At 47.6% G+C, this 15,000-nt stretch overlaps 1 protein-coding gene across 1 annotated transcript in view; it reads right to left on the bottom strand.

Annotated features, from left to right (window-relative positions):
* LOC115534435 (MAM domain-containing glycosylphosphatidylinositol anchor protein 2) overlaps nt 1–15,000 on the bottom strand; it is a gene marked incomplete in the record, with an annotated part of 161,336 nt that overhangs the window by 32,746 nt on the left and 113,590 nt on the right. Inside the window, 2 exon segments of the mRNA XM_030345420.1 lie at nt 819–967; nt 13,163–13,435. Coding sequence (XP_030201280.1) covers nt 819–967; nt 13,163–13,435 — 422 coding nt within the window.

Genomic DNA, 15,000 nt, shown 5'->3' with positions numbered 1-15,000 from the left:
TGTGTGTGTGTGTGTGTATGTGTGTGTGTGTGTGTGTGTGTGTATCTGTGTGCGTGTGTGTGTCGCAACGTTCACATTCTATGGAGGCAGTTGCTATTGCAACTAGGAAGATTCATTGATTCATAAATGTATGGATTCATAGATCCAAGGCGAGCTGATGGCTCGTTCGTTCTTTTAATTAAAAATCCTGAATGAAGGATGTGCACGTTTTACAAATGCGTTTTCCCAGCGTGTATAGGCTAGTGTGGTGCTGTGTTTACAGTATTATCCAGTAAACGATCATGACTCACAAGTGAATTACTGACTTAATAAGGGAAGTGAATGCGTTTGGACAGGCAGACAGACTGATGTACGGACACACGACAAGCCACTGCTGTGACAAACAGATGAAGAGAGAGAAACACAGACAGGTGTTTGGGCAGACAGACTGACAACGAGACAGATTGGTAGATATGTGAACAGACAGGCAAACAGACGGACAGACACGGAGGTTTATGAACAAACAAAGAGACAGACGGACAGACACACGCAGACAGAAGACAGATACAGTAAGACAGGCAGACAGAAAGAAAGACAGGGAGAGACAAATGTACAGAAATACAGAGACAGACAGGCAGACAGAGAGACAGGCAAGGGGCGGCAAATGAACAGGCAGACAGATGGATGAAAAGTCAAATATACAGCTAGACAGGCGGAAAGGGGATGCATAAGGAAGACAGAAGGCAGACGGACACACAGGGAGGCTGATGTACGGACAGAGAGACACACGGGGAGGCAGAAGGAAATGCGGACGGACAGACAGACAACCCTGGGTGTACCTGTCTGATGCCCAGCCTGTAGGCCACGATGCGGTCCACGGTGTTGGGGTTCATCTGGGTCCACTGGAGCTTGAAGCCGTAGACGCGGGGCCGGTTCTGCCACAGCGGGCTGTACGTGTCGTAGTAGAACTCGGGCGGGTAGGGTTTGCCTGGCGGGAGAAGGCACGGGGTTAGTGGAAACACACCTAGCGAAGGATAGCTAGCTAGCCACGGTAAGCTAGCTAGCCACGGCAAGCTAGCTAGCGACGGTAAGCTAGCTAGCCATGGTATGCTGTCTAGCCAAGGTAAGCTAGCTAGCGATGGTAAGCTAGCTAGATTGTGACGTAAGGTAGCTTGCGATGGTACAAGGTGACTCATTCACCCCGCACTCGCTTGTCCTTTATTAAGTTAGGGTTATGTCATAGTGCACATTGTGGAAAATGTAATTAGGCATAAAAACATGGGCCATGTTTGTGTGTGTACTTTGTCGCTAAGGAAAGGGAGTCTGTCTGTATAAGAGAGATGAGATGAGATGAGATGAGATGAGAGAGAGAGAGAGAGAGAGAGAGAGAGAGAGAGAGAGAGAGAGAGAGAGAGAGAGAGAGAGAGAGAGAGAGAGAGAGAGAGAGAGAGAGAGAGAGAGAGAGAGAGAGAGAGAGAGACAAAATAACAAAAGGCCATTTTAGGGGGTATGTCATAGAGGTATCATACCATATGGCCATCAAATCAGTGTAGTGGGGTTACCCAAAATATATTAGCAATGAACTATGAAATAATTTATGTTTTATACAATATATCTTTTTCAAAGCCCTTTTCACCCTTTTCTGACCTTATGTGCATATTATCCATGTGGAAAAAACTTTGAGAATTCATAAGACGGTAATTTTCCGTCTTGGGCCCTTCCTTCATTAGCTGGGGCCTCGGTGAATTCATTTGGCAAATTCCAGCCCTAATTGATCTCCTTGCGGGACACTGACGGAAATGTTAATGTACTCATAGAGATAATTATGATCAGTTACCAACCCTTAGCGAGCCGGTAGCTAATGCTAACCCCCAGCAGACTACGCAGAAGTCTGCACCAGCGCACAGACACACAAACATTATAACATATCTCTGGATGTCCTCATCGCTCCCAACGTCATTACACCTTCTCACTTATTTACTGTAACCTTTCAAACGAACCCCAAAGCGGCTGGTGTTTAATAGCAAAAGGAAAAAAAGTCCCTGTTGTTAATTCACAGTCAAGCGGGGCAGGGATTTGACGATACCCAGGGTGGAGACACTAGCAACGAGCTAATGTCTGGCACGAGATTACATTAAGATGTCAGACGACCCTACGTCATCCGTGAGGTATTAAGGCCTTGTGCTACTCCCATGAACCCTGTGAATTGTCCCCGGTCATTGTTGATCCCTCCCTCTTGCTCTCTCTGTCTCTGTCCTAAGACTTTTTCTTTATCTCCCCCTTTTCTCTCTCTCTCACTCACTCTGTCACTCTCTCTCTCCATGAACGCTATGAACTGTCCCCAGTCATTGTTGATCTTTCTCTCTCTCCTTGATTTCCATTTGATATGATAGGCATTATATGTCAGCCATTTTGTTCTGTTGTTTTCAGCCTGTATTTCTATCCCTCAACTCATCGAGTTGTCACTCACTTATACTGTCTACACAGCCTCAGGGACACAACTACACAGACACAGTCTCCATTTTAGCTGGTGGCCATGCAAAGCTAAATGGATGAATGATTTAAATGAAGGAGGAATGACCAAATAAATGTCAACATAAATATTGATTAGGCAGCAATTGGAGGTGTATTGTTGGAGGTTGTGGTTAAGTTCATATTCATAAGTGACAGTTTGGTCTTGGAGCTGATCGTGTCATTAGTTGCAATAAAACATGATTTTCTGTTAAAAAACGGATTAAAATTGGTCCAGGGTCAGGGTCTTTCGATGTTTTATCTTAAAATAAATTGTTGTGTTGTGTGAAACAGTGAAGCTTTCACTAAGAAACAAGAAATCAGCCATGACTTTTACTACTTAGGTTATCTGAGGTGCTTCCATTTTGACTGAGCACGGGCAAATCCAACTCCAGCCTGCTCAACATTTTCTTGTTGCTGTCTCCTGATTGGAAGCCTGCGAGTGGGTTTCCCGCTCATTAATAAGGCAAAGTGACCCCAACAGCCAAACAAGTGTGGGGGTTCTGACCTTATTTGGTCTTTTTCCTCGGCGACGCCCTTAATAGGCCTCCGCGTGATTATGGTAGCACGGTGGCAATGCCGTGATTGTTTGCATGGTCAAATAAACAACGTTGTTTAATTTAAAGCAATTAAACATGTTAGTTTCGCACTATGAGAGTAACCCCATTAGAATGGCGAGGTTATAACATGTATTTCCGCGCAAAGTGGTTTGTTATTAACTTTTTAAAAGCCGAACAGCGAAGAAAAGATGGCAAGAAGCCAGACCGAGCCGGCTTTTGAAATGCTTCCTGCGTCCGGTTCTCCTGCTTTTAAAGAAATTTCATTAAAAAGAAGACGCAATTTGTGAGAAGTTATTTGAACTCTGATGGCCAATCACAAAGTAGCATCCCTCAGAAACCTGGCCCAATCTGAACAAACAACCTGTTACGCCTGACCAAGCATGAACAAAAATTTATAACACGGCTTTTGCTCAAAGCATGTTATTATCTCCAGAGAACTGGCATCTCGTAAAGTACTCCGCACCCCCTTTAAAAAACACGACCTGAAGTTAAAACTTGGCAAGCTGAATTCTTGGCTCCACTTTTTTCAAAACAAGACAAAACAAACCAAAAGCAGATCCTTGTCGGATGAATGAAGACCGGAAACTCAGGTGCATGTAAGTTTTTCTCTATAACATTTAGCGTTCCTGTGTTACAGTGAGAAGCATATAGGCCTTGGGGGCGACAGTAATGTAAAGAGGCCAGCGTCCTCTGTACAGTACAGAGTGTTCTCTGTTGGAGTCCTCGCTCTCATTGCGTGAACTCTGTGCCAAACCACTAAAAGAAACATTGCACGCACACCCTAATGATCTTCAATACCTAATGGAGGTAGAGGAACCAGAAATAGAGAGATGGTCGATAAAGAGATGGCAAACACTGTAGCCATTATTGCAGGTATGACCTTTTTCATCGATTACAGTGTATATATATACATAATATATATATACACTGTAATCGATGAAAAAGGTCTGATATATGTGTACATATCAGTGCCTAGTAACCCCATGTTGTCGAGCGTCCCCCTCAGGATAGATCAAATTGTGAAACTATAAAACAAGGCCTTTATTGTTTTGTGTCTCTATGGTTTGATCATTTCAAACAGTCACTGCATGAAACTGATCTGGGATCAGTGCTGGGGGAGCGGGGAGGTTCTGGGGCTCGCCATTAACACGACGAGTCAGGTTAACGCGGCTCTGACATTGATTGGACAGCGGACCACAGATCAGGGCCGATGTAGACGGAGGGGGGGCTTGTTTAAGAGACTTTAATCCTTTGGATGGGAACGACCTCACCAAACACATCGCATCACTGAAACAAAGCCCTTCAAAAACAATGCGACGGTGGTAGGTGTATAAGGGCCGGCGCCTTAAAGACATCCCTGTGTTCCGTGTATTTATGATTTGGGGTCGTAATGTGCGGACAATTATGAGTGTGTTCTCCTCCCGTCGGCAACGGATGGGAAACAAGGCTATTGTCATGTGGAGAACGACCATTACAGTTATAGCGATAATATATTTACAAATAACCAAGTAGCAAAAACCGCCGGTATAAGTATCAGACGCCTGCTGTGCTCTTATTAACCGGCAACATACAGTAGGATGTTGTTGTGGAACAATACATGCTACTGGCGCTGCTGTTGTTCTCAGAGGCTGGCTACGCTTTCCATCTCTTGAATGTCACACAAGCACCGCTCGATAGCGTGGGGAAATGACATCCATCATCTATAGAAAACGTAAAGAAAAACACGAGTGGCGGAAACAGCGGCAAAGCGATGCCACGCAGTCCATCACAGGGGCTCTACGGGTCAATCGATTTACATCTGCTGTGTTTTTTTTATTTATTTTTTTCAATAAAGCTTTTGTTTATGTTTTCCCTGTGACTCTGTGCCTCCACAGAGACAGCAGACACATATAAAAGGTATCCCTAACAGCACTCGTTCATATATGAAAATAAATGGGCCACGGTATGGGAATGAATAATAGTAGCCACTCATTTCATCTTGTATTAACCGATTGAAATGTGTTTGTAGCCATCGGTAATTGTCAAATGTGTTTCCCCCACAGTTCTCTGCTGGCTAAAGTGCTTCCAGAAATCCACTGATGCCGCATTTTCCAAATAAAACGCACAATTAGAAAAAGAGTGAATGCCCCAGGTTTTCAGAATCGATACGCAATGACTCACGCAAGTTCATGTGACCCACGGCCCTGTGGAAACGCGGCTTTGTTCACCAACAGACGAACATTGGAACGTGTGCGTAATGTTTAAGGCACCGCAAAGGAACGCGAGGGTCTCACACACAACCAGGCGCATGTGATGGTAACACAAGCTAAGCTAAAGCCCGCAGTCGATTACATACAAAAAAACCCTCAGGTGATAAAGTAAGTAAGTAAGTAAGAAAGTAAAATTTATTTATAAGGCCCATTTAAAAACAGTTTTCACTGGCCAAAGTGCCGTACATGGTGCAAAGAGGCATATAATAGAACACATACATAGACATAGAAGAAAACATAAAATAAACGACATATCACAAAAGGGGAGGAAAGGCCAGGGAGAAAAGGTGTGTTTTGATCCTAGATTTAAAAATGGTGATGCAAGGAGCGTTTCTGACTGCAGGCGGCAGCTCGTTCCAAAGGCGGGGGGCAGCCACAGCAAAAGCCCTGTCACCCCTCTGTTTCAACCTAGTGCGTGGAATGTGCAGGAGACTCAAGCTCCCTGATCTAAGGGACCTGGGTGCTGGTGGATGAGCTCTGTGATGTAGGGCGGGGCCGGGCCATTTAGGGCTTTAAAAACCATAAGTACGGTTTTAAAATGAATTCTGTGCTGGATGGGCAACCAGTGGAGGGATGCTAGGATGGGGGTCATATGATCCCGCTCTCTGGATCCAGTCAGCAGCCTTGCTGCAGAGTTATGTACCAACTGAAGGCGAAAGAGGAGTGATTGAGGGAGTTCTAGATAAAGGGAGTTGCAGCAATCCAGCCATGATGTGATGAAGGCGTGTATTACTATTTCCAGATTGTGAAATGATAAATGGGGTTTCAACTTGACAATGACTCTGAGCTGGTAAAACTGCTCTTGACTACAGCATCAATTTGCTAATAAAGTCAAGCTAACACTGTAACATCGCTAACACAAGCTAATGCTAACACAAGCTAACGCTGAGACTAACAGACTAAGGATTTTAAAACAGTAGTGGATACCTTAGTACTTGGTGTTAGCAAGCAGATTCTTGGAAACAGAGAGTGGAGCATTATGATGAAAAAGAATAACTATGATCAGCCTTGAAAAAATAAAGAAACTGAAAAACAGTATTAGTCTGATACCATACTTTAAATTTCTTCTACTTCAATGTAATGAGACATTTCCCGAGCGTATCGTGAAAATAGTTTTTTCCATAATATTCAATAGTATTATTATACATATTGTGGCGACTCCTACGGGGTCGTAGGGGATTCTGGGTACCCAGGTTGCATGTTGACCAAAGGGGCTTTGTCGTCCTTTTGGTAGTTCTTTGGATAATTGGGCTTAACGGGTTGGGGGTTTATTGGTTGTGTGTTAATTGTGTGTAGTTCCATTGTTGTGTGATCGCGACCATTAGTGAGAGTGTTGTGTGTGTTGGTCTGCTGTGTCGTGTTTCTGTTATGTTCATTGGTCGTTAATAAAGGCAGTCCTTAGTCGTGCGGTGTATGGGGCACGGAACTGCATAATTGGTGAGCCTGGGCTCCCGTCTCGTCTTTCCCGTGCCGCTCGCCACAATATTATTCACTAGATGCTTTATTCACTGGATGTGACCATGTTTTTTTTTTTATACCTTCCCTTTCCTGAGCTGTGTCCCTTGGTGGTTTGTCAAAGGAGAGTGCTCTTCAAATTGTGGCTACTTAAGTATTCCTTGCATTCTACTCTTATATAAGACAAAAATTGTGTACGTCTTGCTTCACAACAAATTGAACAAAAGCACGTATGAGTCACTTCCTGCATGTGTGTGCGCGCGCGTGCGTGCGTGCGTGCGCGTGTGTGTGTGTGTGTGTGTTCATCTGTGCGAGTGTGTGGATATGTGTGTGCATGTCTTTGTTTGTATATGGATGCGTGTGCGTGATTGTGTGCATCATCTGTGTGTGCATGCTAGTTTAAATAGATACATACAGTACATACAGTATGCAGCTTTTTTGCAGCTGTGCTACGTCTGCTCACTCAGCAGAAGTAGGGGAGAAGAAGAAGAAGAAGGAGAAGAAGAAGAAGAAGAAGAAGAAGAAGAAGAAGAAGAAGAAGAAGAAGAAGAAGAAGAAGAAGAATGCATCTGTCCTTCATGCCTGAGGGGTTTCCAGACGGATCACTCCTATAGAGCTATCCAAGCGCTGGGCTCCTCCACATCTCCTCCGACGCTGTCGTCACCAGCCATCCATCACTGTCACACACTGGTCTCTGTGAGCTTCAGGTATGGTTCATTTACGTCATGACTTTAGTGAACTTCACTTAAAAGTGCAGAGAGGAGTTTCGCGCCAAAATGACAATCAGGGTATTGAAATGAACGAGGTGTACCGTGGTTTAGCGTCGGCTTGCCCTGACCGCGTTGTTAATTCCGCCTTCATCCCCCAATTCCCCGTCAGAGTTCTTAGAGTGAGTTATGTCCTGACGGTTGGAAATGCTCCAAGGTAAAAAAAGTAATTTAAAAAAAGGATTCAGGGAAATTAGCGAATGACGATTTATTTTTCATTGCTTCACGAGTAAAATCCCAAGAGGACGAAACAAGGAGGTCAGAGGAAACATTTTGTTGTCCAAGGAATGATGGTAATAAAATTATGTTTCACAATAGAGGGGACAAAAGGAAGGAAACGGAAGTGAACAGGAGAAAGGTCAATGTCAACTTTAACTATATTGACAATTTAAACACAAGGACATAAAGAGAAGGGGACGGGAAAACCATGGAATAGAGGACGTTTTGACCTAGTAACACGTATTTATCCAATAAAAACATCCCTTCAGTCTCCTCAAACATCTCTGGCTGAGGTTACATCTACAAGACCGTGACATTAACTCAGTAAACATCCAAGGTACACAACAGAAAAGACTGAGAAAAATAAATAAGTCATTCTATCCATTTGTATTTTATAACCAACGTTTTGGTCCGTCATACTTTGCGTTGGCTAACACACACTCACTTGCTATCTGACAACCGCCACCATTGTGGTTCTCTCTGTTGAACTGAAGCCTTCGTGTTAGATTCCCATCAAGTGATGTTGTCTGTTCAGACACCACAGCGAGGAACCCCATGGGAGACGTTTGGACTTGTGTACGTTAACCAGTCCACGGAGCCTCTCTCCCCCGCCCCGTGAGACCATGTTTAGACGCCACAGTGAGGAACCCACCGGAAGACGTCCGGCCCCATGAGACGATGCTGATCTCACCAGCTCACAGTCTGTGTCCCCATGTTAAAGGATGAACAGACGTCTGCGCCTGGACTCCCTCAGAGGAGAGCATGCTGTTGCTTTCCTCTCAAACGGGTTCGTCCTGGCCAGAGCCAAGAGAGCAGAAACGAGCATCTTACCGTTATGTCATTTGATGAAATCAAGTTTTTTTTTTATCACCGCACGGCTGCGGCTGCATTCGGTCAATCAATCACGCTCCAGCCGAGGCCGTAGCGGACATCATTGGGGAGCAGTCCTGAATATCAGTACGCTCTTGCAAGGGCCTCTCTCCCAATCCAGGGGGAGACCAGCCAACCAGGAGGAGATCTCGTCAGGAATACCCACCACTGAAGCATCCTTGCCGTCTCAATCATTGGTTTCCCCGAACCCCCTGTTGCTCGACACCACTGGGTCACGAGTCCACAATTACAACCCTCGGCAGACAGACACACACTCGTGCACATCGTCATGACAACGCATCAAACACACACACACACACACACACACACACACACACACACACACACACACACACACACACACACACACACACACACACACACACACACACACACACACACACACAATGCAGCTGGAGCAAGTGCTCTCAGCGTGTGTTGGTCTTGGTGAGTGGACGGCAGGTGGAGGAGGAGGAGTTGGAGAAGGAGGAGAAGGAGAAGGAGGAGGTGATAATGGAGGAGGAGGTGGTGGACTAAGAGGAGGAGGAGGAGGGGAGAAGGAGGAGGAGGTGGTGGTGGAAGGGGGTCCCCTGACATTGGTGGCCAGCTTCCAGAGCTCGGTAGTACAGACTATGTCCCCTCCAAGGACTCTCCCCAATGGCGTTATTTAATGACCAATTTGGCGACCATGCGCGACTGGCATCTCTGCAGATGTCCCCGCAGCAGGGGGGGAACCAAGTGATAGTGGGCAGAAATACACACACACACACACACACACACACACACACACACACACACACACACACACACACACACACACACACACACACACACACACACACACACACACACGTGCACTCCAACACACTTACGCACCCACCCAGACATGTACACACACAGTCAATTTGCATAATAATTATTTTGGTGGGGTCAGAGTTGGTCAGAGTTGTATTGAGTCCCCATGGATGACCAACTGCCAATGTTTTTGGTTTGACATGTTTGTGTGTGTGTGTGTGTGTGTGTGTGTGTGTGTGTGTGTGTGTGTGTGTGTGTGTGTGTGTGTGTATTCATGTCTGTCTTTCTGTGTGTGTGACTGTCTGTGTGTCTATGCGTGTGTGTGTGTGTGTGTGTATGTGTATATGTGTTTGTGTGAACGTCTGAATGTGTGAGTGTGTATGTGTGAATGTATATGTGTGTGTGTGTCTGTGTTTGTCTGTGTGTGTGCATGTGTGTGTGTGTGTGTGCTTGTGTATTCATGTCCGTCTTTCTGTGTGTATGACTGTCTGTGTGTGTGTGTGTGTGTGTGTGTGTGTGTGTGTGTGTGTGTGTGTGTTTGTCTCTCTATGTGTGTGTGTGTGTGTGCGTGTGCGTGTGTGGGTGTGTGTGTGTGTGTCTGTGTTTGTCTCTCTATGTGTGTGTGTGTATGTGTGTGTGTGTGTGTGTGTGCTTGTGTATTTATGTCTGTCTGTCTGTGTGTGTGACTGTCTGGGTGTGTGTGTGTGTGTCTGTGTCTGTGTGAGCTCCCTGCAGCGTGCCCCCCAGAGCAGAAGGTGCCGACAGCCCCCCAGTGTGGTCGCAGGCCAAAAGCACAGAATAAAACGTAATAACCAAAAGTCTCTCACCAGGGTGTGCGTGTGTATGTGTGTGTATGTGTGTGTATGTGTGTGTATGTGTGTGGGATTGAAAGTAGTCAGAGTTTAAGAGATTAGCCGTCGATGTTGTTGTTGTCGATGTCGTCGTCCTGCCTCCTCATCTCTCCAACGCTTTCTCAGAACCCAACGAGCTCCACACCAAGCAGGCCTGGAGCCTCACACCCTGGCAGCTGGCTTCTGTTTGTCTACAAAGCCTGTTTACTTGCTGGGGGTCCCAAAGCATGTCATACGTCTGTGTCTCTTGGAAGAGTCCGCTCCCTCGTACAGTTTTCTGCCACACTTTGTCGGCTACTTGTGTCCCTCAAACACGTGAGGGTTATCGGAGCAGCTTTTAACGCACACTCGGTTGTGAGATGAATATTACCTTTATTAAGCGTCATTGAACTTGTATTTACACATATGTTACTGATAGAACTGAAAGTAGTTCAACAAATATGAAAGAATTTACATATATTTTATATACATCATTTACATCTATAATATGTACATGAATATGTAGATAAATTAATATATATCTACTGTATATATATTTTGTAGTTATTATTACTCTATATATATTTATATATATGTACACATACACTGTACATGCCCACCAGCATTTTCCATTTGGTGTGTAAACTAAAATATGTGAAAGTAGTGTATTTAAACGGAAGCTGGGATATTTTGAGTGGCACGGATTGTGTTCAAGTTGTTCTGTTCAAGAGTTCAACAAGGCATGTGGGTTCATCGTGACTAAATAAGCGAGCCTCTCCTGTATATTTTTACATACCAGGCCATCCAGAATATAGCTAAATTCAACTCCAACAAAATTAAGTTATGGAGCTCTGCTTAGAGAGCGCATTCTCCCCCCAAAAAACCCAAAGTGAATCTAGGAATCATGGCTCGGAGGGCTCCTTCCATAATTGATGTTATTGAGCGTTCTTGGTCAAACAGAGTGAGCTTGGAGGATCCCATTATGTTAGCAGCACCACCACAGAGGTACGGGAGACAGAGTGGAGACAGTGCGAAACAAGAGTGAATCTATTCTTCAGGAGGAGAGGTGCCTTGATCCACTGCCCTTTGGGTGGTGTTTGAGAACGACCTGGGCTTCAGACGGTGGTGGAGAGGTGATGTAAGTTGAGAGGGTGAGAAGTGTGGGAACGGGTGGTGTGTGGGTGGGTGGGTGGGGGGGCTACACAGGCTTATGGGGAGAGGGGGCAGAGGGGAAGGCGCAAGGGGGAGTGGGCCAGAAATGGAGAGAAAAATATAGTGGTGGGGGAGGAAGACAGGTGGGTGGGGGAGGGGGTGAGAGAGGGTTCGGGGGAGGAGAGGGAAAGGGGGGGGGGGGGGGGGTACACAACACACCCGGGAGGGGGTCCATCTTTTTCTAACGTGTACACGGAGGGAGGGGGGGGGGGGGGGGGGGGGGGGGGGGATAGAAAGAGAGATGCGAGAGGAGCGAGAGATGAAGGGATAAAGGTGAAGATGAAGAGACAGTAATCGAGATGGATGACAAACCGGAAAAGAGATTAGTCAGGAGCAGCGAGGGAGAGCGAGAGAGAGAGAGAGAGCAAGAGTGAGAGAAAGAGTGAGAGAGAGAGAGAGAGAGAGAGAGAGAGAGAGAGAGAGAGAGAGAGAGAGAGAGAGAGAGAGAGAGAGAGAGAGAGAGAGAGGGAGGGGGGGGGGGGGAGAGAGAGAGAGAGAGAGAGAGAGAGAGAGAGAGAGAGAGAGAGAGAGAGAGAGGGGGGGGGAGAGAGAGAGAGAGAGAGAGAGAGAGAGAGAGAGAGAGAGAGAGAGAGAGAGAGAGAGAGAGAGAGACAGAGAGAGAGAAAGTGAGAGCATGAACAAGAGAGAGAGAGAGAGAGCGAGGGCGAGAGAGATGGAGTGAGAGGGTCAGTATCCAAGGATCTAAGAGGGCCTTAAGTGGCAGCGGATCAAAGTGACAAACACTTCCCATCTGACCCTGTGGGTCCAGCCTCTAATGGGACTTGTGGGAGATGGAGTCAACGGCCAGGTGTCCTGCGGCCGCTCAACACCACCAAACTAATTTGCTCCTGTCATAAAAGCCAACGCAGCAACTAAGAAACGACCGGGAGCTTCCGGCGGGTTCTCTTCCCCAATGCTTCCTCCGATGGGCGCAAAGGAACTCAAAACAAACCCGAAACGAAAACAACTGTCAGCCCCTCGGAAAAATGGAGTCTTATCTAGAGGGGAAGATATAAAAATAAGGAAAAGACTGGGTCCGGTGGTGTTCCTGTGTTGTGAAAGGTCCCCTAGATCTTATCGAGCATTTTGATCGTTCCTTCATTGCGTCCGTCTCATGTCTTTAAGATGTCTCCGAGTGGGGACACTGCCCAGATCTCCCGCTCTGACAGGTAAAATGACATGTGTTTTTAACAATCCGATTTTTAGCCGTTGGACAAACACCTCTATTATGCTTTAATTGCAGCTGTGGAAACCAATCCACTGACAGAATGACAGATATGTGAAACAATTAGGAATTGGCCAAGAAATGACTGGCAGGAAGAAAACAGCAATTGAGGAAATTTAACGAAATGTGTATTAGAGGAAGATTTTTTGGTGAGCGTTGTGTTGGCTGCCGTGTGTCTGAGGACGGTATTGGATTTGCTGTCATTTCCAACCAACACACCTACACACTCGCTACACAAAGCGCTTCGGGTGTCTGGAAAAGCACAATTTAAATCTAGCGAATAATTGGTATTATAATTGAAAATAAATTGCTATGTACGTTTAATAGCACTGTCATCAGAATTGAAATGTGCAATTAAAGAAGAAAAAAACACATATTCAAATTTCCCAATTTAGAATTTTGGACTTAGAATTTTATACTTGAGAATTTTGGATTCAGAATTTTAGGCTTTAGAATTTTGGATTTTCGAATTTATAATTAACAAACATACCTGTGACGTGGAAGGTGCACTTGCCGGTGCCGGCCTCGTTGATGACGTTGCAGGTGTACTCGCCCCAGCCGTCGCGGTTCAGGCTGCGGATGGTGTACTCGGTCTCGTCCTTGTGCTCGGTGAAGGCGCCGGCGTGAAGCAGCCGGTTGGACAGCAGCCACTCGAAGCGCAGCACGCGAGACGGGTGTGCCCGCAGCACGCGGCAGGTCATCACCACCGGCCGGTTCAGGCCCTGCCGCATCTCCAGGAAGGCCGGCTCCACGGTGGGGGGGTCTGGGATGAGAGGGACGGGGGTACATTACTCTTTAGATTTTAGTTTTCTGATGCCTTTAGTTTTCGGTTTTTAGTTTCCTTCGCCTTTTGATGGCATCTCAAAAGGCGAAGGAAATGTCCTTTGTCAAATGCTATAAAACACAGCACTCCAAATAATGGAGTGTTGTGGGATCCATAGCTCCAGAGGATGGATATCACTCTATCCATCCTCTTTTCATTTATCATCCCTCCCTCCATCCATCTGCCACACATCTATACATCCATCCAGCATCATCCATCCATCCACAAGTCTATCCATCTATTCAAACATCCATCCTCCGTCCAGCCATCCTTCATCCCTCCAACATCCCTCCATCATCCATCATCCCTCCATCATCCCTCCATCATCCCTCCCTCCACCATCCCTCCGTCCCTCCCTCCATCATCAGGACGTGACCCTCTAGAGACGTGCCGATGAGGGGACAAAAACAAAACCGGCGAGCCGGCGTTGAGAGCCGGGAGGACGCTCGCGTTGAAGCGGTGCGGAGCGATAGACGTCGAGCTGGAACGAGAGCAACCCCGAGACAACCCGAGGATACCGGGGACAGGATGCAAAGGATCCACCGACCGCCAAAACAAGGAGAGGCTGCAGCCAGCCGCGGAGGCGGCGGCGGTACGAGAGACACGATGAGCTGCGTGGGGAATAATATTCTGAGGACCAAAACAAAAACACCAGCGCTCGGAGCGCGGCGAAGCGAAAGACGCGAGGAGAAGAACGAGGCCCTGAGTGAGGAGCGTCTCGCCGCGAGAGGACGTGACCCGGAGAGCACGGCGCGGAGAAGAGTGACAGCCAAGGAATGTCTCAGAGTGGAGACAACCCGCGGTCAGACAGACAAGGGGGAGGGGGGGGGGGGGGGGGCTCCCAGAGACTGGGGCGAGGAGAGGGGGAGAAGAGAGAGCGGAAGCGAGTCAAGAGGGAGGCAGGGGGAGAGTGAGGGGCAGGAGGGGAGAGGGGAGGGAGAGGTGGAGAGACATTGGAGATGGTGAGGGAAGGGGAGGAGAGACATGGGGGAGGAGAGAGAGGGGAGGGAGGAGGGAGAGGAGGAGAGGGGAGGGGGATGGAGATGGAAGGGGAGGAGAGACATGGGGGAGGAGAGAGAGGGGAGGGAGGAGGGAGAGGAGGAGAGGGGAGGGGGATGGAGAGGGAAGGGGAGGAGAGACATGGGGGAGGAGAGAGAGGGGAGGGAGGAGGGAGAGGAGGAGAGGGGAGGGGGAGGAGAGACATGGGGGAGGAGAGAGAGGAGGGAGAGGAGGAGAGGGGAGGGGGATGGAGAGGGAAGGGGAGGAGAGACATGGGGGAGGAGAGAGAGGGGAGGGAGGAGGGAGAGGGGGGGAGGGGAGGGAGTCGGAGAGGGAAGGGGAGGAGAGACGGGTGAGGTGAGAGAGGGGAGGGAGGAGGGAGAGGGGGAGAGGGGGAGAGGGGAGGGAGTCGGAGAGGGAAGGGGAGGAGAGACAGGGGGGAGGAGAGAGAGGGGAGGGAGGAGGGAGAGGGGGGGAGGGGAGGGAGTCGGAGAGGGAAGGGGAGG

Source organism: Gadus morhua, chromosome 21, assembly GCF_902167405.1.
Source record: "Gadus morhua chromosome 21, gadMor3.0, whole genome shotgun sequence".
In the NCBI taxonomy this organism is placed as follows: Eukaryota; Metazoa; Chordata; class Actinopteri; order Gadiformes; family Gadidae; genus Gadus; species Gadus morhua.
Note: the sequence above shows the minus strand (reverse complement) of the source record. Positions and strands in the feature narration are given on the sequence as shown.